Source organism: Pecten maximus, chromosome 3 (genome assembly GCF_902652985.1).
Source record: "Pecten maximus chromosome 3, xPecMax1.1, whole genome shotgun sequence".
Taxonomy (NCBI): Eukaryota; Metazoa; Mollusca; class Bivalvia; order Pectinida; family Pectinidae; genus Pecten; species Pecten maximus.
In genome coordinates this window covers 29,174,283-29,200,363 of record NC_047017.1, presented here as the reverse complement: position 1 = coordinate 29,200,363, position 26,081 = coordinate 29,174,283, and the positions used below count along the sequence as shown (strand labels likewise).

General features: G+C 39.6%; 1 protein-coding gene across 1 annotated transcript in view; it reads right to left on the bottom strand.

Annotated features, from left to right (window-relative positions):
* Positions 1-26,081, bottom strand: part of LOC117323839 (protein jagged-1b-like) — a 137,707-nt gene that overhangs the window by 26,608 nt on the left and 85,018 nt on the right. The window contains exons 3-4 of the mRNA XM_033879322.1: positions 21,273-21,527; positions 16,839-16,893 (exon numbers count right to left, since the gene is read on the bottom strand). Coding sequence (XP_033735213.1) covers positions 16,839-16,893; positions 21,273-21,527 — 310 coding nt within the window. The remainder of the gene's footprint in view (positions 1-16,838; positions 16,894-21,272; positions 21,528-26,081) is intronic.

Below are 26,081 nucleotides of genomic sequence, written 5' to 3'. Positions count from 1 at the left end.
TTTGGCAATCATTCAAAGAAAAAAAAACATCTTCGGTATCCAGCAATAAGATGAATTCCAGAAGGAATATTAATGAATCTCAATCTTGTTACTTTTCTTCAAGGAACTTGACAGTTATAATTTGACAAAAATAGATTTGAAATTTTTATTTGCAAGATATCCATTTTAAGTCATTAAAAGTGTAATGTACCTGAACTTTACTGGAGGTACATCTTCTGTTTATTAATACTATAATGTTACATCTTACAGAGAAAATATTGGTTAGGTCAAAGGTCACATCTTCTTAACAGGTAAAAGGTCAAGATAACTCCGACTCTCCAAGGGTATATAGTGGGTACCTGCCCGGCTTTCACCAAGTTGACTGGGGTTTGATTTTCTGACTAGACATGTAAAGGTATGACGTCACTTTGGTGACCATGGTCAGACATGTAAAGGTATGAAGTTACTTTGGTGACCATGGTCAGACATGTAAAGGTATGACGTCACTTTGGTGACCATGGTCAGACATGTAAAGGTATGATATCACTTTGGTGACAATGCAGTTTTTTCCCCTCCAACATGAAGACCTACTGAGAAATCCCATGAAGGCCAACAGGTGGAAAGTTTGTAGAAAACTTTTTTTTTGATTATTGGAAGAAAATTTATTTTTTAAATGAACTGTCATACAAAGTATAATGTGCATACATTAAAGGGAAAGCTGACAAATATTTGGATAAAACTGTTGGGTGTGGGATCAGGTGACTATTGACTGTCAGCAGACCTACACTATAGGTATCAGCTTTAATTGATAGTGACTTCTCCCACCTTGTCATGGGGCCAAGGATAATTAGTTATAGAAGATTTATGTTCTTTGAGATGAAAACGTGAGGTGATGATATAGGATGTTTAGGACATGTTCACTGAGACACAGTTTTAAACCAATAAGTTTTATCAGGACTTTTCTATCTGTTAAGTATCCAAATTAGCCAGTTTATACCTGTACTTGATGGTTTCAGTTCCTGATAAGTAGTATTTAATGATGTACCCTGAAGAGATTGGTAGTATCTCCTTACAATAACAGACAGTATGACTGACACCATCACAGCTACCCCATATCTCCACAACTGACTTCACCAATACACTCCTGTCAGGACAATAAGATGTGTAGCATTAAAAGTATTAGACTGTTAAAAAGATACTAGTGCCCTCCTGGGGTCAGTCCCCACTTCTGTAAACATAACAGCTACCGCGTACAGGCACGTTTGTTGTCACACGGTCCAGCAAACTTTCTCACGGGAAACTCCAGCCTGATAAGATGGTAGGGTCTGGTGACTTTACTTACTGTCTGTTAACAGGTGAGAAAGGTCACCGAAAGAAAAATGAACGACACACATCCCTACCTAATATCACACCATGACAGCTTTCTCCCTAAACCCTGTAATAATGCTGATACCAGCATACGTAACATTTTATATTGAAATGTACAGTCAGAGAAAGACATTTGCTTAGAAAGATATATTACAGGTGTGTAACGAACACAGGTGTGTACAGGTGTGACAGTAGTGAACATCTAATTCTACTGTTCAGATATATGCAGGTACAGTAGGGATTACATATCCCAGAGGAAAATTGTTTAAAAGTGACATTTACAAATGTAATGATAGGTACCACATCACATCTCATCACATCAGACCACATACAGCCTGTCTGATGAGATGTCTGCTACCTGACAGGTGATCACTACCTGACAGGTGATCACTACCTGACAGACGATCACTACCTGACAGAGGATCACTACCTAACAGAGGATCACTACCTGACAGAGGATCACTACCTGACAGGTGATCACTACCTGACAGAGGATCACTACCTGACAGAGGATCACTACCTGACAGAGGATCACTACCTGACAGACGATCACTACCTGACAGAGGATCAATACCTGTCAGAGGATCACTACCTGACAGAGGATAACTACCTGACAGACGATCACTACCTGTCAGAGGATCACTACCTGACAGACGATCACTACCTGACAGACGATCACTACCTGACAGATGATCACTACCTGACAGATGATCACTACCTGACAGAGGATCACTACCTGACAGAGGATCAATACCTGTCAGAGGATCACTACCTGACAGAGGATCACTACCTGACAGACGATCACTACCTGTCAGAGGATCACTACCTGACAGACGATCACTACCTGACAGACGATCACTACCTGACAGATGATCACTACCTGACAGATGATCACTACCTGACAGATGATCACTACCTAGGATCACTACCTGTCAGAGGATCACTACCTGACAGAGGATCACTACCTAGGATCACTACCTAGGGTCACTACCTGACAGATGATCACTACCTAGGATCACTACCTGTCAGAGGATCACTACCTGTCAGAGGATCACTACCTGACAGAGGATCACTACCTAGGATCACTACCTAGGGTCACTACATGACAGAGGATCACTTTCTGACAGAGGATCACTACCTGTCAGAGGATCACTACCTGACAGATGATCACTACCTGACAGACGATCACTACCTGTCAGACGATCACTACCTGACAGACGATCACTACATGACAGACGATCACTACCTGTCAGAGGATCACTACCTGACAGATGATCACTACCTGTCAGATGATCACTACCTGACAGAGGTTCACTACCTGACAGGTGATCACTACCTGTCAGATGATCACGACCTGACAGAGGATCACTACCTGTCAGATGATCACTACCTGACAGAGGATCACTACCTAACAGAGGATCACTACCTGACAGATATTCACTACTTGACAGAGGATCACTACCTGCTTGAGGAGAGAATCACTAATAAATGATATTGTCCAGTTGTCACCTACACACTGTCCACTTATCACCCAGACACTGTCCACTTGTCATCCCAGACACTGTCCACTTATCACCCAGACACTGTCCACTTGTCACCTACACACTATCCACTTATCACCCAGACACTGTCCACTTGTCACCCAGACACTGTCCACTTGTCATCCAGACACTGTCCATTTGTCACCTACACACTATCCATTTGTCACCTACACACTATCCACTTGTCACCCAGACACTATCCACTTGTCACCCAGACACTGTCCACTTGTCACCTACACACTGTCCACTTGTCACCTACACACTATCCACTTGTCACCCAGACACTGTCCACTTGTCACCCAGACACTGTCCACTTGTCACCTACACACTGTCCACCTGTCACCAAGACACTGTCCACTTGTCACCTACACACTGTCCACTTGTCACCTACACACTATCCACTTGTCACCCAGACACTGTCCACTTATCACCTAGACACTGTCCACTTATCACCCAGACACTGTCCACTTGTCACCTACACACTATCCACTTGTCACCTACACACTATCCACTTGTCACCCAGACACTGTCCACTTGTCACCTAGACACTGTCCACTTGTCACCCAGACACTGTCCACTTGTCACCTACACACTATCCACTTGTCACCTACACACTATCCACTTATCACCCAGACACTATCCACTTGTCACCTAGACACTGTCCACTTGTCACCCAGACACTGTCCACTTGTCACCTAGACACTGTCCACTTGTCACCCAGACACTGTCCACTTGTCACCTAGACACTGTCCACCTGTCACCTAGACACTATCCACTTGTCACTTACACACTATCCACCTGTCACCCAGACACTGTCCACTTGTCACCTAGACACTGTCCACCTGTCACCTAGACACTATCCACTTGTCACTTACACACTATCCACCTGTCACCAAGACACTATCCACTTGTCACCCAGTCACTGTCCACTTGTCACCCAGACACTGTCCACTTGTCACCTACACACTGTCCACCTGTCACCAAGACACTGTCCACCTGTCACCAAGACACTGTCCACTTGTCACCCAGTCACTGTCCACCTGTCACCCAGTCACTGTCCACTTGTCACCTAGACACTGTCCACCTGTCACCTAGAAACTATCCACCTGTCACCCAGACACTATCCACTTGTCACTTACACACTATCCACCTGTCACCAAGACACTATCAACTTGTCACCCAGTCACTGTCCACTTGTCACCCAGACACTGTCCACTTGTCACCTACACACTGTCCACCTGTCACCAAGACACTGTCCACTTGTCACCCAGTCACTGTCCACCTGTCACCCAGTCACTGTCCACTTGTCACCTAGACACTGTCCACCTGTCACCTAGACACTGTCCACTTGTCACCTAGACACTGTCCACCTGTCACCTAGACACTATCCACTTGTCACTTACACACTACCCACCTGTCACCCAGTCACTGTCCACTTGTCACCTAGACACTGCCCACTTGTCACCTAGACCCTGTTAAAATACTGAAGCCTGTTACTTGTAATCCATACCACCAATGATTATTTCCTTCTTGATGTCTTCCTTTAATGGTAACTATTAAGATAATATATCCATTCAAGTGAATCCCCCTTTTTAATAGATGGAGTAGCCTCTGTGTCCTAGATCAGATGGAGTCACCGTGACCTAAATTACAAGTACACTATGACTTTATTTAAAGTGTTATACACTGTTTTATGCCACCTGGACAGTAAAGGATTGCCTAAAATCTCACAAAACTTGTCAGATTTCCAAATGGTCATTTGGTGAAATCAATTCAGACCACCATGGAGCATTATCAGAATAGAAATATGGAATTAAACCTCACAATATCATCAAATGTTGAGCTATCTGATCACCAGTGTATATATATACTGTACACATCCAAATATTAAAATATTTTCAAACTAAAAAATGTACCAACTCTTTTGTCAAATAGTTTAACAAATATGAAAAGTGCACTTTAACTGATTTCTATGAAAACCTTTTTTTCAACACTACAAAGGTTGTTTCAAGATTAGAAGATTGATCATTATCTAAACAGAGTTAAGAATTATAGTTCAAACATGCATATACACAGCACCCACAACAATCTCATGTTTATATCTAAATATTCATCATTGATAGTTGGGTATTGACAGAAAACCTAGATGGGAGGGGGCTAGCTAGCTAGTGTGTAGTGGAGTAATGGAGGAGGACCTAGATGGGAGGGGGCTAGCTAGCTAGTGTGTAATGGAGTAATGGAGGAGGACCCAGAGCGAAGAGGGGCTAGTTAGTTCAATGCTTGGTAATAGGAGGGGGCACAGGGATAGCTAGTATAGTACTGCTGAGTAATGGAGGAGGAACCTAGAGAGGAGAGGGCCTAGTAGGGAGAGGGACCTAGAGGGGAGAGGGCCTAGTGGTGAGGGGGACCTAGATGGGAGAGGGACCTAGAGGGGAGAGGGCCTAGTAGGGAGAGGGACCTAGAGGGGAGAGGGCCTAGTGGGGAGGGGGACCTAGAGGGGAGGGGCCTAGTAGGGAGAGGGACCTAGAGGGGAGAGGGCCTAGTGGTTAGGGGGACCTAGAGGGGAGAGGGGCCTAGTAGGGAGAGGACCTAGAAGGGAGAGGGCCTAGTAGGGAGAGGGACCTAGATGGGAGAGGGCCTAGTAGGTGAGAGGGACCTAGATGGGAGAGGGCCTAGTAGGGAGAGGGACCTAGATGGGATAGGAGATAGCTGTAAAAAAAAAGATTAACAAAGTCACCTGATTAACACTACTGATCGCAAACTTACAAATTCCTTAACTGGTTTAATTGGTCAAGATATACAAAGAGCAAACATTTTAACTAATTAAAAAAAAAAACGATAAAATAAAAGTAAGTGGATGAGATAGAATTTAAGTCACCAGTTTGTATGGTACGCCATACAATGAATTTACAGTGTTGTTCACTGAATTTGATTTCTATGAATTATGAGATTGGAGGAAATAATGTGGCAGGATGAGCTATTTGTAATTGAATTACTGCCCTACTGTCATATGTAGTGGCAGCTGATCAGGGAGATCAGACCAGCATCAAATAACACACAAGTTTAACATATTTTCAATAATTGGCCCGGACCATTCCAAAAACAGAGAGGATAATGATCAGGCCCTAACCACTGCTCCATCTCCATAGCCATGTTCAATGGCCTGATGAACCGGATCTAATGATATTATTGGACATTATTATTTCATATCTTTTTTCTATAACTGCATCTGCCTGCAATGGAATCAGATTTGAAGCATTATCAGTAATCACCATCAGACTAAGGCTGGCTGGTGTGCCCGACAGCAGACTTTGTTGTCTTCTGTTGCCATGGCAGCTGTCCGCCACAGTACCTCACACCCGCGGGCCATAACATCAATTTTTCATAAAACAAAAAAAGTAAAAAAATAAAATAAATGAGCCCATCTCCAGGATTATTATAGTTGGCCGGAAAGTATGTAGAAATAATGTTTCGCTGCAGAAGGCAATAAATGGAAATAGGCTGTTAGCATTCAGCACTGAGAAAGAATGATGAATAACAAGCAGCAGCTGAAGCCAGCTCTCAGGGTCCTTCTACACTTGGGTACAGTCAAGGTCCTCCTACACTCGGGTACACTCAGGGTCCTAACTCCTACACTCAGGTACACTCAGGTACACTCAGGGTCCTCTTACACTCATGTACACTCAGGTACACTCGGGTACATTGGGGTCCTCCTACACTCAGGTACACTCAGGGTCGTAGCTTCTACACTAAGATACACTCCCTGGGTCCTAGCTCTACATTCAGTTTAACTCCAGGTCCTCTTATACTCAGGTACACTCAGGTACATTCAGGTACACTCGTGTACACTCGGGTACATTTAGGGTCCTCCTCCTATACACTCATGTACACTCAGGGTCCTAGCTTCAACATTCAGGTACACTCTGGGTCCTCCTACACTCAGGTCATCCTACTCTCGCTTCATCCTTCACTAGATGTAATCCTACACTCAGGGTCATCCTACACTAAGGTCATCCTACTCTCGCTTAATCCTTCACTAGATGTAATCCTACATTCAGGGTCATTCTAACACTTGAGGTTATCCTACTCTCGCTTAATCCTACACTAGATGTAATCCTACACTCAGGGTCATCCTACACTAAGGTCATCCTACTCTCGCTTAATCCTACACTAGATGTAATCCTACACTCAGGGTCATCCTACACTAAGGTCATCCTACTCTCGCTTAATCCTACACTAGATGTAATCCTACACTCAGGGTCATCCTAACACTTGAGGTTATCCTACACTCGAAGTCATCCTACAAACTGTCTCCTACTGAAACTTTATTAGGAGTCAATTAGTATAATCAATAAGAATTAAAAAGTTAAATTCTCAAATAGAATTAAGGGAAAGCTAATTAAAAAACTGCACAAATGGTTTATATAAAAATGACATAGAGACATTCTGACGTGTACACATGTGCTCACATAGCTTTGTATCCTGCTGCAGAATTTAATCAATTACTAGCTCCATACAAATAAAAAAACATCCTCCAGAAAGTAGATTTACGGATAGAAAGTTGAATGAGATGATGACTTGTTATGATCACTGTCAACAATCATACACCAGTGACTGGGTACTACAACGTTTTACTGGGTATTACAACGTCAGACATCACTACCACCTATCATACACCAGTGACTGGGTACTACAACGTCAGACATCACTACCACCTATCATACACCAGTGACTGGGTACTAGACATCACTACCACCTATCATACACCAGTGACTGGGTATTACAACGTCAGACATCACTACCACCTATCATACACCAGTGACTGGGTACTACAACGTCAGACATCACTACCACCTATCATACACCAGTGACTGGGTACTACAACGTCAGACATCACTACCACCTATCATACACCAGTGACTGGGTACTACAACGTCAGACATCACTACCACCTATCATACACCAGTGACTGGGTACTACAACATCAGACATCACTACCACCTATCATACACCAGTGACTGGGTACTACAACGTCAGACATCACTACCACCTATCATACACCAGTGACTGGGTACTACAACGTCAGACATCACTACCACCTATCATACACCAGTGACTGGGTACTACAACGTCAGACATCACTACCACCTATCATACACCAGTGACTGGGTACTAGACATCACTACCACCTATCATACACCAGTGACTGGGTACTACAACGTCAGACATCACTACCACCTATCATACACCAGTGACTGGGTACTAGACATCACTACCACCTATCATACACCAGTGACTGGGTACTACAACGTCAGACATCACTACCACCTATCATACACCAGTGACTGGGTACTACAACGTCAGACATCACTACCACCTATCATACACCAGTGACTGGGTATTACAACGTCAGACATCACTACCACCTATCATACACCAGTGACTGGGGTACTAACAACGTCAGACATCACTACCACCTATCATACACCAGTGACTGGGTACTACAACGTCAGACATCACTACCACCTATCATACACCAGTGACTGGGTACTACAACGTCAGACATCACTACCACCTATCATACACCAGTGACTGGGTACTACACGTCAGACATCACTACCACCTATCATACACCAGTGACTGGGTACTACAACGTCAGACATCACTACCACCTATCATACACCAGTGACTGGGTACTACAACGTCAGACATCACTACCACCTATCATACACCAGTGACTGGGTACTACAACGTCAGACATCACTACCACCTATCATACACCAGTGACTGGGTATTACAACGTCAGACATCACTACCACCTATCATACACCAGTGACTGGGTACTACAACGTCAGACATCACTACCACCTATCATACACCAGTGACTGGGTACTAGACATCACTACCACCTATCATACACCAGTGACTGGGTACTAGACATCACTACCACCTATCATACACCAGTGACTGGGTACTACAACGTTTTACTGGGTATTACAACATCAGACATCACTACCACCTATCATACACCAGTGACTGGGTACTAGACATCACTACCACCTATCATACACCAGTGACTGGGTATTACAATGCGAGCCCTCCTCAGACCCACCACCATCTCTATTATCCCTCCTGTTCTGCACTCCTGTGGCTAATCACTGATCAGGAAAACCTGAATACCTCATATTACACCTCATTAATCCCAGCGGATTCTTTAATATCAAATAAGCTTTCTATCGGAACTTGATAAATGGAAGATTAAATTAAACACTGATACCGAATGTCATCAGACAAGCTGATCAGACGAGATCAAACCAGACAAATTAAAACTACTCTTCACTGATTAAAAATAAATTTGTCAACCAGATGAAAAATCTGCATCAAATTAAATTCTGTGAATTGAATTTGTTTCAATAATGCACAAATCATTTATCTGGGTATTTGTCACCTGTGTATTGTATTGACATTGTAGGACAGGTGGGTACCTGTGGTGTTAACATGACCATTAGGATGTCAGGTAAGTAATGTAACTTAATAAAGTATAAACTGATATCACAGAATGAATGTGATGATTGGAGAGAGTGATATAAAACGCTGTCATCCTCCATTTTACCTGGTACATACAGTGAGTTATAGCAGCTTTAATCAGAGTAAACAGGAAGTTCCTCCTGTCAATTTACCTCCAAGGTGTCGTTTTATTTTTATATCTGTAACATATATTCTGTAACTAATTAAAATCTGTCAGCCATCATGCCTATAATGGGGGAGAACATATGGGAAGCTAGAACAAGCAACAAGGGAAAACACAGCTAACAATGATTGATATGTCTCAAGTCACCCAATGACGCCTCACATCAATTTTAAATTCATGAATGATGAATTTGACATTTATATAGCAGGCAAGATAGTGTGGGAAAGTTTCTACTCAGTTATTTCTGATTTTAATTAATTTTCACTAATCAGTCAACCATGTCTCTCTTTTGTCACCCTAAAACTAAGATCAGTGAAGGCATAACCCTACACACATTAGGTACATAATGTACGTCTTAGTCCCGACCAGACATTGTCACCCTACACACATTAGGTAAGAGTTAGTCCCGACCAGACATTGTCACCCTACGCACATCAGGTACATAATGTACGTCTTAATCCCAACCAGACATTGTCACCCTACACACATCAGGTACATAATGTACGTCTTAGTCCCGATCAGACATTGTCACCCTACACACATTGGGTACATAATGTATGTCTTAGTCCCGATCAGACATTGTCACCCTAAATAGATTAGGTACATAATGTACGTCTTAGTCCCGATCAGACATTGTCACCCTAAATAGATTAGGTACATAATGTACATCTTAGTCCCGATCAGACATTGTCACCCTAAATAGATTAGGTACATAATGTACGTCTAATCCCGATCAGACATTGTCACCCTAAATAGATTAGGTACATAATGTACGTCTTAGTCCCGATCAGACATTGTCACCCTACACACATTGGGTACATAATGTACGTCTTAGTCCCGACCAGATATTGTCACCCTACTCACATTAGGTACGAGTTAGTCCCGACCAGACATTGTCACCCTAAATAGATTAGGTACATAATGTATGTCTTAGTCCCGACCAGACATTGTCACCCTACAAAGGAATAGGTCCAAGACATTGTCACCCTACACACATCAGGTACATAATGTACGTCTTAGTCCCGACCAGACATTGTCACCCTACACACATTAGGTACGAGTTAGTCCCGACCAGACATTGTCACCCTACACACATCAGGTACATAATGTACGTCTTAGTCCCGACCAGACATTGTCACCCTACACACATTAGGTACATAATGAATGTCTTAATCCCAACCAGATATTGTCACCCTACATAGATTAGGTACATAATGTACGTCTTAGTCCCAACCAGACATTGTCACCCTACACACATAAGGTACATAATGTACATCTTAGTCCGACCAGACATTGTCACCCTACACACATTAGGTACGAGTTAGTCCCGACCAGACATTGTCACCCTACACACATTAGGTACGAGTTAGTCCCGACCAGATATTGTCACCCTACACACATTAGGTACGAGTTAGTCCCGACCAGACATTGTCACCCTACACAGGTACATGTTGTTGGACTATAGGAGATATAGTATATTACCTGTGTGAGAACTACGCTACATAACCTTCGTCTGTAAATGTACCAATAGTTAAAACCTGGCGTGCCAGGAAGAGGCTGCTTGTATGAATTAGACAGCAATCAGAAACAGGTGTTCATTGAAACAATATTAGATGTGAAAAACAATTAAGGTATACTCATGAACAGATGGAAATCTAAGTGATGTTTTGGCATACGGCAGCCATCTTCCCAGGAAGCCCGAGCTCAATGGCGTGCTGCAAATAATTCCTGAAGTTTTTACAGATAAATGGCAGACATTCTCGCACGTCCTACCAATAGATTGCTCCCGTTAGTACATTACGTTTTTGTATCTGTTAAATGGGTCATTATTTTTAATGCCTTCAATAGGAATCGAACCCAGGGCCACTGGCTTACTATAAATCTGGTGTTCCATCGAGCTGAAGAGAAATTCTCACTACCAGATCTAGAGTCAGTAGGACTAGTTTCTAGGTATAGGTGTCATATACCTTACTTAATGTACTTTACAATATAAACATTTACAAGCTTTTGTATCATTTAATTTACTGCATAATTAGTATTTCAACCTACAGAGGTTCTATTCACTATCAGTGACAAATGTCAGTCAGTGTATCCTGGCAATCTTAGAATGCATTCTGATAAACTATGAATAGCTAACTTCTGATCCAGATCAACCTGATAAACCGTGAATCACTAACTTTTGATCTAGATCAACCTGATAAACAGTGAACAGCTAACTTCTGATCTAGATTGACCTGATAAACAGTGAACAGCTAACTTCTGATCTAGATCAACCTGATAAACTATGAATAGCTAACTTCTGATCTAGATCAACCTGATAAACAGTGAACAGCTAACTTCTGATCTAGATCGACCTGATAAACCGTAAACAGCTAACTTCTGATCTAGATCGACCTGATAAACCGTGAACAGCTAACTTCTGATCTAGATCGACCTGATAAACCGTGAACAGCTAACTTCTGATCTAGATCAACCTGATAAACCGTGAACAGCTAACTTCTGATCTAGATTGACCTGATAAACCGTGAACAGCTAACTTCTGATCTAGATCAACCTGATAAACCGTGAACAGCTAACTTCTGATCTAGATCGACCCGATAAACAGTGAACAGCTAACTTCTGATCTAGATCAACCTGATACACAGTGAACAGCTAACTTCTGATCTAGATCGACCTGATAAACAGTGAACAGCTAACTTCTGATCTAGATCGACCTGATAAACAGTGAACAGCTAACTTCTGATCTAGATCAACCTGATAAACTATGAATAGCTAACTTCTGATCTAGATCGACCTGATAAACTGTGAACAGCTAACTTCTGATCTAGATCAACCTGATAAAGCGTGAACAGCTAACTTCTGATCTAGATCGACCTGATAAACCGTGAACAGCTAACTTCTGATCTAGATCGACCTGATAAACTGTGAACAGCTAACTTCTGATCTAGATCAACCTGATAAACAGCTACCTTCTGATCTAGATCGACCAGATAAACAGTGAATCACTAACTTCTGATCTAGATCGACCTGATAAACCGTGAATAGCTAACTTCTGATCTAGATCAACCTGATAAACCGTGAATAGCTAACTTCTGATCTAGATCAACCTGATAAACCGTGAATAGCTAACTTCTGATCTAGATCAACCTGATAAACCGTGAATAGCTAACTTCTGATCTAGATCAACTAAATAAACCGTGAATAGCTAACTTCTGATCTAGATCAACCTGATAAACCGTGAACAGCTAACTTCTGATCTTGATCAACCTGATAAACAGTGAACAGCTAACTTCTGATCTAGATCAACCTGATAAACCGTGAACAGCTAACTTCTGATCTAGATCAACCTGATAAACCGTGAATAGCTAACTTCTGATCTAGATCGACCTGATAAACAGTGAATAGCTAACTTCTGATCTAGATCAACCTGATAAAGCGTGAATAGCTAACTTCTGATCTTGATCAACCTGATAAACAGTGAACAGCTAACTTCTGATCTAGATCAACCTGATAAACCGTGAATAGCTAACTTCTGATCTAGATCAACCTGATAAACCGTGAATAGCTAGTTTCTGATCTAGATCAACCTGATAAAGCGTGAATAGCTAACTTCTGATCTTGATCAACCTGATAAACAGTGAACACCTAATTGTTATGTTGTTTATTTAGACATTTACCTAAAAACTAGCAAAGTGCAAAAGAATCGTGTTTGACTTGGCAGATCAGAACAGCCAGACAACGGGGCTTGAATTGGCAGATCAGAACAGCCAGACAACGGGGCTTGAATTGGCAGATCAGAACAGCCAGACAACGGGGCTTGAATTGGCAGATCAGAACAGCCAGACAAAGGAAGACAAGGCTACGTTTATCAAGGCTACGTTTATCAACACTGTAGAAGTCCTTGTCACCGACTGTGGAGTTATTCTATCCCTATCAGTGTATCATGGCTAACGGTGGTCGAATTTTATGTAGAATGACAGTCAATCCAATCAAAGCAGCCATCTTGGAAATCTAATTACAGCACGGTTAAAATTACTAGCAACACGATTATTACATGCCAAAGAGTCTGACCCATCTTAATCTTTCATTACCTAAAGGTGACATTTCAATGATTTACGCGCAAACACAATGCACATGCATGTACGCTCCCAGATGTGATTGACTGCCCATATCAGCATGGAGAAATGTCAAGTGACTTTGGAGTTGACAGTTACTGAACCTGAAATAATTCAGTATCTAGTGCAATGTACAGTCCCCAGCAACTATCATTGCTTAATTATCCAGCCACTGTAACAAGTATGTAAAGTCTAAATACTTTTTCACTTTGTACTTCAGGTATAAAAATAACAATCTTAAGTGATTCCTTAATACATGGGAGTATTCTTGTTTATATGAGACAATTTAAACATGATTTAAGGAACAATTCAGGAGAGTTTATTCAAATTAAATTTAGATCTATTAAAATAATTTCCCAAAAATAACAACAACAAAAATCCTAATATGTATATTCATACTTTTCATAACAGAAGCAAAACTTAAAATATCAAAAGTAAAATAATATTTCATTACATGGTAAAAACTTAACACAATAATGTTTTATTGATTGACTGAGGATGAGTATATAAAGTTTATTCTGTGTCTATCCAGGTCCTTCTCTACACTGAGATCACTCCTTGACATGGCTATATGTACCTCGAAACAGAGTTTTTATCTGAGGAATTCAGTATAATTTTAAACATGACCAATGAAGGTTTTACATAACGCTAATTAACTGTCATTTCTTTAACAAGATTCATAATTAGAAAGACATGACATGATTTAGGGCACCAATACTTTATAGCCATCTTAAATTTAATATTTGTACAAGGTAATAAATAATTTTTGTTACATATTTGTACTGGGTAAAACATATGTTACATATTTGTACAGAGTAAGACATATGTTACATATTTGTACTGGGTAAGACATATGTTACATATTTGTACAGGGTAAGACATATGTTACATATTTGTACTGGGTAAGACATATGTTACATATTTGTACAGAGTAAGACATATGTTACATATTTGTACTGGGTAAGACATATGTTACATATGTGTATTGGATCAGACATATGTTACATATTTGTACAGGGTAAGACATATGTTACATATGTGTACTGGGTAAGACATATGTTACATATGTGTACAGAGTAAGACATATGTTACATATGTGTATTGGATCAGACATATGTTACATATTTGTACTGGGTAAGACATATGTTACATATTTGTAATGGGTAAGACATATGTTACATATTTGTAATGGGTAAGACATATGTTACATTTTTGTACAGGGTAAGACATATGTTACATATTTGTACAGGGTAAGACACTTTTTGAAGTCAATCTTTATAAAGTGCCAAAAAACTTCTGCCAATTGACAAGGCTGTTATGACTCGAAGGGACCAAAAGACAATAGTTAAATTTTCATCACCCATATAGAGGTTTGTAATTAGACACATGACACAGTGTGGTAACATGTAGCGTGGGAATGTCTCCTGTTTACCACTGGGACAGTCCTTACCTGTACCAGTAGGTATCTCTACAAACCACACAACCATGACATCTGCTTACAGGACCATCATCCTTTGTTTCCAGATTTTATAATGCATTCCCAAACAGATTTATTTTTTAATCAGTTTTATTTCTCTATTGACAGTAAGGAAGTGAAGAACTGTTTCAGTGGCTAATGAGAAAATCCTGACCTTTACATGTTTAATATTTATTTTGTTTTTCATGCCGACGTTTACATTATGATATGAAAAGGGTTGATTTTCTCAGAGGTAAATGCCAGCATTTAACCCATCATGTAAAAAAAGCACTGAAAATACCAGAAACCATCAGCAAATAACCCAGGATATCCAGAATTTTTGTCAGGTTTAAAAAAGAACCACTCAGATTCTATATTTTATCATAGGTATCACTCAGATCTGATATCTTAATACCATAACTATCACTCAGATTCCATATACATGTATTACCATAAGTATCACTCAGATTCTATATCTTATCATAAGTACCACTCAGATCTGATATCTTACCATAGATATCACTCAGATCTGATATCTTACCGTAAGTATCACTCAGACCTTATATCTTAATTACCCAAAGTATCACTCCTGATTCCATATCTTGCCATAAATACCACTCAGATTCCATATCTTACCATAAGTATCACTCAGATCTTAACATAAGTACAACTCAGATTCCATATCTTACCCTAAGTATCCCTCGATTCCATATCTTACCATAAGTATCACTCAGATATTATATGTAACTTTAAGTATCACTCGATTCCATATCTTACCAAAGTTTCAGAAAAAATACTTTTTATCCAATAAAACAATCACAGAATGAGTTGTTTATTTATAAGTCAGTCAGAAATCTGAACAGTGTTTACTGTACACAGTTTTCCTCTAGATCTGAGAGATTGGGGTGTTTGTACACTGTTTTCCTCTAGATCTAGTTCTCCTTAGAGAAACTTTAGCTCCCTCAAGCATTACATAAGATTGTAAAGGTGAAAATGTGAAACAGGTGACCTTAATATTCCCCTTTAGCCTAGTGGTAGGAACCATTTTCAGAGCAAGAGGTCCTCAATTTGATTTTGTTTTCCTCATTATTCTGTCCTATTACAGATTTGGTGCCATGACCACTCCAAGTGACCTTCAGTATCCCTATATTGACCTTCAGTATCCCTATATTGACCTTCAGTATCCCTATAATGGCCTTCCGTATCCCTATATTAACCTTCAGTATTCTTATATTGGGCTTTCTGTATCCCTATATTGACCTTCAGTATCCCTATATTAGCCTTCAGTATCCCTATATTGACCTTCAGTATCCCTATATTGACCTTCTGTATCCCTATATTGACCTTCTGTATCCCTATATTGACCTTCAGTATCCCTATATTGACCTTCAGTATCCCTATATTGACCTTCAGTATCCTATATTGACCTTCAGTATCCCTATATTGACCTTCAGTATCCCTTTATTGACCTTCAGTATCCCTTTATTGACATTCAGTATCCCTTTATTGACCTTCAGTATCCCTATATTGACCTTCAGTATCCCTACATTGGCTTTCATGAGTCAGTCCTTTTCAATGAAATTGATGACAATGTAACATTAAGAAAACAATATACACAAAACAAAAATAAACAATTAAATAAGTGTATTGAAGGTGTCCCTGCTGATAAAAGAAATAAGACATCTTACCTGCATTCCCCAGGGGTGTCGCATGATCCGTGGCTGCAGCCTGTTCGGCATATGGCTAAAACATAAGGACGGGAAGTCACATCTCAATCATTACACAGAACAAATCTCTATACAAATAGACCTCTAACAATATAACTATACAAATCTGTCTTTGATATGAGGCTTCAAGGTCACCTCCAAGGTCAAAGCACATTCTGTGTCAATAAATTGTTAAGAGGAGCAAATACTGTTTAGTAAATAAAAAGAGTGTTTGGTTTTCACTGTGAAATAAAGACCAACAGTGTTAAATGTGACATGATCTAGATGTACCAATTTGCCTAGGTATAATTTTTTTCGAGCATATGTACTTCAATCTCCTGATGAAAAATAATTTGGTATCTCTATTTTCATATGCATAAATGTAATTTCTAAATTTCAAAGTAAAAAAAATGAACTTAAAAAAAAAAATACAAATTTAATAGTCAAAGCTCTGTGAATATTAGCAGTCACAACCTGGAAGCTATAGGTTCCTGTAGTCAGAACAGGTGTGATCTGTTTCACTATTAATCACCGTAAATCACTGTCATACTTTGATGTAATACCTTGTCGTACTTAGTAAAACATCAATAAACTAAACTTATGTCTTTTAACATTCCAACAAAGAGATCAAATACTAAGATAGATAGAAATTCTATACAGGACATCTGATCATAAGTGTGTTCAATCTGTGTTGGATAAAAATATGTTGATTTTTAAATTAGGTTAGAGATGGCACCTGGACACTCTACACACAAACAACATGTGCTGTCAAGTTTCTATTTATTTTTAGTCTTTTGTGAAAATAAAAACATGGTCTATCTTATTTAAATAAAAACTATTTCTTTAGATAAGATTGACAAAAACAATATTGATTATCATGAAAAAGACCCATTGTAATCTGATCTTAACTGAATGCTATGCGCTGAATATGATGTACATTTGTGGTGATCCTTGTGAAGCTCACACAGAAAACACCTTCCTGCAATGATTCAACAAGTGTAAACAAAATTTTTTTCAAATTTCCAATACTTGAACTATAAACCAGAAATCAAGTAAAATCAAACAAAGGGTCCATCAGGCCTGTGTCACTCATGTAATACTTAGATTATTTAACTAAGATGACAAGATACTGATTAAGTTGAGATAATGATGATTGTGATTCTCCTACACTCCAGCGAGTCTGATCAAATACTCCAGCATCCTACATATTGGCAATAAGGCAAAAACATGTTTTTTTATATTTGATAGTGATTTCAAATATTTCTAAGCTAGCTCTCAAGACTAAGTCCTAAGAGGTCATCAGGTATACAGGACAACCATGTTAGCATGAAGGATTAAGTGCACATGAGACTTGATCAATTCTTCAGACCAGCAAATTGAACATATACATGTATGACTATATATGGTTATATAGTGTTAAGATCCTGACTGATTCCTGTTGTGTGTGAAGCCTGCGGACCCCTGAGTCAGTTCTAACAGCATTATTTATTTACTTATAGTGTTTGTCCCCATAGGACCTGCACTGTATATATATGTTATTACAGAGTGGGGACCTTGACCAATCAGAAACTGTCTTGCCTTTTTAAAGATTCCTGAGAAGTTAGTCCCTCTTAGTCTGTTTTTACATTTAGAATCATCAACTTCAAAAGCAAGTTGGATACTGTGGTTAATTTTATTACACTACATGCTACCGTGGGTCAACTCAGTGAAAAATCCTTGTTTTTTAAAGAGCCTATTTGATTGGCTCACCCTCATTTTAAAAGAGGCTATTTGATTGGCTCCATCACATTTTCCTATCAAAGTTTCAGCCAGTCAGATTGAAGGTAAGATATGCTGTATAGAAGCTGAATATCAACAACAATGGTGGCAAGTGATCTCAAAAACGTGTCCCAGAAATTTAATATCAACAGGTTTAGATCATTTCAGCAGTATATTATTGATACCTTTTGTCTGACAGTGATGTCTTCCTATCAGTTAAAACAGGTCTAGGTGGTGGAAAAGCCGGTTATCAGGCATTTCAGCCTCTGTGAACACCTTCAAGTCATTGTTCAATTTCTATTCTCTGTTTAGCTTTTGGACAGACAAATTACATGCCATGCACACCTGGGATGTTCCTTACATCCCAAAAACATTACCCTACTAGGTTATACTCGTTTAAAACACTAACGATCTCTAGGACTTCTTGCCCACTATATGTTTATCACAGAATCTGCATGCCTTCGTGGGTGCAGCCATATTTTTACATGTACAATGTACTTTTTAATATTTTCCCTCTAAACTGAAGAGTTCTTATTCTGAAAGGGTTATGTTGATTGGTTTCCATTTATAGAGTGACGTCATGGAAACAAGGATTTCTCACTGAGTTGACCCACAGGGTGATAGGTGTAGCGTAGTGTAGTTCAATCAACCATGGGTAACAGACAATTGATGTGTCCAACCAAATATAGTTTAATATATGATTCCAGAGAAGAAGTCACTTGTCAGAAAAGGACACTCGAGTTGTTCATACAATAATCAGTACTTTCAAAGAAGTAGCTAAAGAGACTTTAAGCCTAGCCTCCTAGGAGTCAGCCATTCCGTTTGTACTAGAGGAGAAATCACTCTTTAACATTTTTAATTCCCCCACAGCCTAAAGATATTTCTATTTCAACTTGGTGACAATTTTTTTTTTTTTAAGTATTAGTTGACAGAATGACAAAAGGGATGGATGACAATGCAACCTGATATGACATGTTCTCATCTGATTCTTCAAGCCGGGTGAGCTAATAATATAATACCAAATTTATCCTCAAATTAGCCCCCTCCCCGGAATAAAAGATTAGTATCAAAGTTTTTGGAGAGCTAATTTGTACCACTTTCAGCATACTATTTTAAAATCAATGATTCTGCAAAAATGAGGAATGGAGCTGATTCGTGGACAGGGGTTTACATAGATTTACTCTATTTTCTATATTTACAACTTGCCATTCCTCATACTCACTATAGAGACTGATGTGGCTCCCCAGAATGTGTTACCTGCCATCTACACACAATATACTTGTGATATGTAGGAGTGAAACTCTAAACTTACAATTGCTCTTAATGTCCAAGAAAAAGCATTACTTAACAAAAAGGAAATAAAATGACATTAAAAAATATCCGGAAATTTTAAAAGTGACATTTCCCACGCCCAGGTGAGGTGACAATAACAGAAGGTACAGGTGACCCATCAACATTGGGATTTCAATTTTAATTTTAACAACAACTAGTTTCATCTATACTGTCAAATATGACATCAGTGATGTTATCATAAACTGGAAATGGCCTGTCATGCTGGCTGATTCGTACTCCCATTCACAAACTAGGTGAAGAGGATATTCTTACACATTTTTATATACATGGTTCAAATGACAATAAAGTGCTTCTTGAAATAAAGTAGAACTATATGTTAAAGGCTAATTAAACACCCCCACATTAAATTTTTGGAAATTATTAAAGGGGCATAACTCTAAGGAAAATTTTCGAAACAAAAAAAAAATTGAAAAAGAGAGTAAAGGGTATTACTCTGGCCAAGCTTTCTACAGATATCGTAAAAAAGATATAGGTCGATATCTGGACTCCAGTTTACCCTAAACTTATCCTACAGAGCCCCTATATCCAACCTACAATGTATCCCCTAACTCTGTGTTACTTACCCTCTCCACAATCAGCCTCTATCCAGCCTACCCCCTAACTCCGTGTTACCTACCCTCTCCACAATCAGCCTCTATCCAGCCTACCCCCTAACTCCACATTACTTACCCTCTTGACATTGGGGCCCTATCCAGCCCACCCCCTAACTCCGTGTTACCTACCCTCTCGACATTGGGGCCCTATCCAGCCTACCCCCTAACTCTGTGTTACCTACCCTCTCGACATTGGGGTCCTATCCAGCCTACCCCCTAACTCTGTGTTACCTACCCTCTCCACAATCAGTCTCTATCCAGCCTACCCCCTAACTCTGTGTTACCTACCCTCTCCACAATCAGCCTCTATCCAGCCTTCCCCCTAACTCTGTGTTACCTACCCTCTCCACAATCAGCCTATATCCAGCCTACCCCCTAACTCTGTGTTACCTACCCTCTCCACAATCAGCCTCTATCCAGCCTACCCCCTAACTCTGTGTTACCTACCCTCCCGACATTTTCGCTCTATCCAGCCTGCCCCGTAACTCCACATTACTTACCCTCCCGACATTGGGGATCTATCCAGCCTACCCCCTAACTCTGTGTTACCTACCCTCCCGACATTTTTCGCTCTATCCAGCCTGCCCCCTAACTCCACATTACTTACCCTCCCGACATTGGGGCCCTATCCAGCCTTCCCCCTAACTCTGTGTTACCTACCCTCCCGACATTGAGGCTCTATCTAGCCTACCCCTAACTCCACATTACTTACCTTCCTCACAATCAGGCCCTATCCAGCCATCAATGCACACCTTATCTCCATTCTGATCACAGTTATAATGTCCGATCTTGTCGTTGCGTGGACGACAGAACTTGGTACATGTTGTGTTATAGTAATGTTCATCACAGACGACGCGTATCCTGTAGATGAGGCCCGCTGTTGGCCCGTTATGTGTGATCGTGTGCCAGTCCTGTCCAGGGAGTATGATGCCTGAATGGGCTGCACGTTCGATAATCTGACCATCGTCTGAAATAAACCAAAATATTATATAGTTACATAAAATCTAGAGGTGCTGCATGATCGATAATCTGACCGTCGTCTGAAATAAACCAAAATATTATAGAGGTACATTATATCTAGAGGTGCTGCTTTCAATGAGGATCCAAATTTGATCACCTTTTTCAGCACCCATGCTTATAGAACCAAACAGTGGATTATTGACCTCCACCATTGTACACCTTTATTGGTTCCTTGGACCATTTTTCCTCTTTATTGTCTGTGATATTAACATCCCTGTCAATTGTGAATGAATCATGTGGCAACATGCTTTAAAATGCATTAATTTCGCTGTGTTTGAAATTGCTCTTTCAAACTGATAATGTTATTGGGTAGAGTAGCTGGATTTATTTTACCTCTGTCTGCTGTATTTTTCTTCTGAAAATTCCCATAGCTCTCAAAAGGAGGGCAATTTGTTCTTGCAATATGTCTTAGAATTAAATATGACATATTAAAGACCAATCAAAACAGACATATGATGAAAAAGTTCCCTAAGTATATAAGGAGAAACAGCATTATGAATGCAAATATCAAATTCTTAGCAATCTTGTCCATTCATATAGCCTCAAAATGAAATATGCACAGCTAAGGGCAGAAAGGACGATACTTATATAAATCTTATGATCTATCTAATAGCATCATATAGTGTTGAAAACCAATATTGCGAGCTCTCAGCCATCTTGTTCTTTGAACTTTGAACCTTAGCTAGGACATCTACAAGTTCTTTTGAGGAAGAGTGCTAAAATTAAGAATGATTAAAAAATGGACAATGGACATTTGAAGGACACGCATACAAAAGATCATGAGGATAAGAGAAGATGTTGTAGAAATAAACACTTATTATTACATATATGCTTCATGTAATGTAGATTAATTTCATTTTCCCATTCCTGCCCTTCTAACTTTGAGGTTAAACTTCACTGAGAACTAGGATAATCAGTGCAGTGTAATGAGTTGTTCAGTGTGTGTTGACATGGGTACACTCTTGAGTACACTCGGTAACTGGGACACAGGCTCCCATCCAAATTCATCCCTTACCATGACACTAGCTGTAGATAACCACACATCTTGAGAATCCATAACGAGACAATCTGATACTATTGTGCAATAATTGGAGACATTACTCAGCATCTTCACCAGAAGTTGCTTCATAAACCAAATCCTATATGATTGTTTCCACCTTAATGATTCCCCCTCATCATCAGGAGTTCTACCCTCTCGTCCCCCTCACATTTCTTCATTCTCTCATCCCCTCTCTTCTCATCATTACCCCTTCACTTTCCATCACCTTTTCTCATCTGCTCTCTCCCATTTTAATTCTCTTTGCCTTTTCTTTTCCTTCTTCATTCTCTTCACTCACCTTTCCCCTTTCCTCTCTGCCTCTTTCATTCCCTCCTCTGTCCTCCCCCTTTGCTCACCCCGGGCCCTGCCACCCTTTCACTCTATTTAGCATATAAGGTTATTTTCAAGTTCATACAGAACCTATTAACTAAACATTACTTTATTCTGAACTAGATTATCATGTGGGAACCTTAAACTGAGTTCACAAAATTAAAACAAATTGATATCTGTCATCTCATTTTTTTATGAATCTTTTTTTTTTACAAATTTCAGAAATGCATTTACAATTATTTTGTAATTCATAACATATACATATTTATATATTCGTAACTCTTTAATACTGAACATTGACATGATATCATTACAGGTACTTCAATTTTAATTTCCTACACAATATTGCCACGCTATGAGTTCTTTGTCATATATCAAAGATTCCTAAGAATGTTCTCACAATTGCCATGTATTAATACACCTGTACATAGAGTGACACGGCCGGTAGGGACAGTTAGACATCAACTAAACTTACAATGCCAGAAAAAACACAGTGAAGAGCCATTTATTTTACGTGCATGAATAAATTAATATCTAAAAACAAAATCCCACCTGAGCTTTGCTATGGGATTTTGACACTGAGATACTTTCCCACGGCACGGTTGATGAGTATAATTTATGTAAAACCTGATAAACCGCAAAGTGTATACAGAAACCTGCCCAGGTAATCAGGCCGTCTGCCATCCTACCTCACATTAGAGCTGCATCATTAATCGTGACCTTAATTATATTTTGCCTTATCATCATGTGTGAAAGAGAAAAAAAAGATTACTAGGTTTCTGGAACAAAACAAAAAGAAAGAGAGAATCCAGATAATGTTACAGGTTGTCAACCAATCGGTAAAGGCTTCATGATGGTTGTCAAGGAGACCATATATCTTTATTGTACTTTAAGTGTATACTCTCTAAACATTCAAGCAAGCATGAGATATGCAGTTGGTTCTACTGAAGAACAGAATATTGTTTTCTGGGACATTTCCCCAAACCTAACATAGACAGAATGCACCAGATTTCTCAGCAGACCTCTTACAGAATCTCGGCAGACCTCATATAGAATCTCGGCAGATCTCTTACAGAATCTCGGCAGACCTCTCACAGAATCTCGGCAGACCTCTCACAGAATCTCGGCAGACCTCTCACAGAATCTCGGCAGATCTCTTACAGAATCTCGGCAGACCTCTCACAGAATCTCGGCAGACCTCTCACAGAATCTCGGCAGATCTCTTACAGAATCTCGGCAGATCTCTCACAGAATCTCGGCAGATCTCTTACAGAATCTCGGCAGACCTTTTACAGAATCTCGGCAGACCTCTCACAGAATCTCGGCAGGCCTCTTACAGAATCTCGGCAGGCCTCTGACAGAATCTCGGCAGATCTCTTACAGAATCTCGGCAGACCTCTCACAGAATCTCGGCAGGCCTCTTACAGAATCTCGGCAGACCTCTCACAGAATCTCGGCAGACCTCTCACAGAATCTCGGCAGACCTCTCACAGAATCTCGGCAGATCTCTTACAGAATCTCGGCAGACCTTTTACAGAATCTCAGCAGACCTCTCACAGAATCTCGGCAGGCCTCTTACAGAATCTCGGCAGGCCTCTGACAGAATCTCGGCAGACCTCTTACAGAATCTCGGCAGACCTTTTACAGAACCATGCCCTCAACCTTCATAACTACCAAATTAACCCAAACAGCTTGATCCCAAAACACCAATACTGAATACTGTCCAATATTTTTGGTGCTGTATGTAAACAACATTGTTACCATAACACTCTGAATTCACCAGTAAGTTTCAGGTAAACACCAAATACTTGTGTCAATTAATCCTTGGACGAGTCTGGTCTTCATACCAGCTGGAGCTCACAAACCTAGGCTGTTTTAGCCAGACACAGACCATCCTTCAGTAACCCTTTATATCTTTATCTCTTATAGTTTAACCAAACAGGGACCATCCCCTTGTAAACCTTTATATCTTAAAGTTTAACCAGACAAGGGACACCCCACATTAAACCTTTATAAAATGTATCCTAAAGTTTAACCAGACAGGGACATCCTACAGTAAATCTATATACACTGTATCCTAAAGTTTAACCAGACAGGGACATCCTACAGTAAATCTATATACACTGTATCCTAAAGTTTAACCAGACAAGGGACATCCTACAATAAACTTTTGAATTTTTATAGTTTACATAATCAGATTCAAACAAGACAGAGTAAGAATTGTTGATATAAACAAACACAGGAAATCATCAAGTTCACTGGATTCCACACCAACTTCACCCTGGAAGGTCACAACGAAAATGTTGTGGAGATCTTTCATCTCTGAGTACATCCTACCAACTATTGAGAGGAAGCCTAGAGTCTGTTGATAGTTTATCTACTACAGTATGGTCATATTTCATCAGAAGAGTAGGCCTCTTGTTGCTAATTAGTCCCCATCTCATCACTTGACAGGACTAGAGTACAAAACTCTCTCTTCATTAGCATGATCAATGTGTCATCAGGTCTATACTGTAAACAATACACAATAACAAGCACTGTACCCTTAACTACTATACTGAACAATATCATCATACCATAAACTATATATCCATATCATACATCATACCATAAACTATATATCCATAGCTGACATCGTACCATAAACTATATATCCATATCAGACATCATACCATAAACTATATATCCATATCAGACATCATACCATAAACTATATATCCATATCAGACATCATACCATAAACTATATATCCATATCAGACATCATACCATAAACTATATATCCATATCAGACATCATACCATAAACTATATATCCATATCAGACATCGTACCATAAACTATATATCCATATCAGACATCGTACCATAAACTATATATCCATATCAGACATCATACCATAAACTATATATCCATATCAGACATCATACCATAAACTATATATCCATAGCTGACATCGTACCATAAAATAAATAACTTCCATAGCAGACATCGTAACATAAAATAAATAACTTCCATAGCAGACATCGTACCATAAAATAAATAACTTCCATAGCAGACATCATACACTAAACTGCATAAGGTACTTATCAATAAAAAAAATAGCCAAAAATAAAGGCAAGTGATGGATGAAA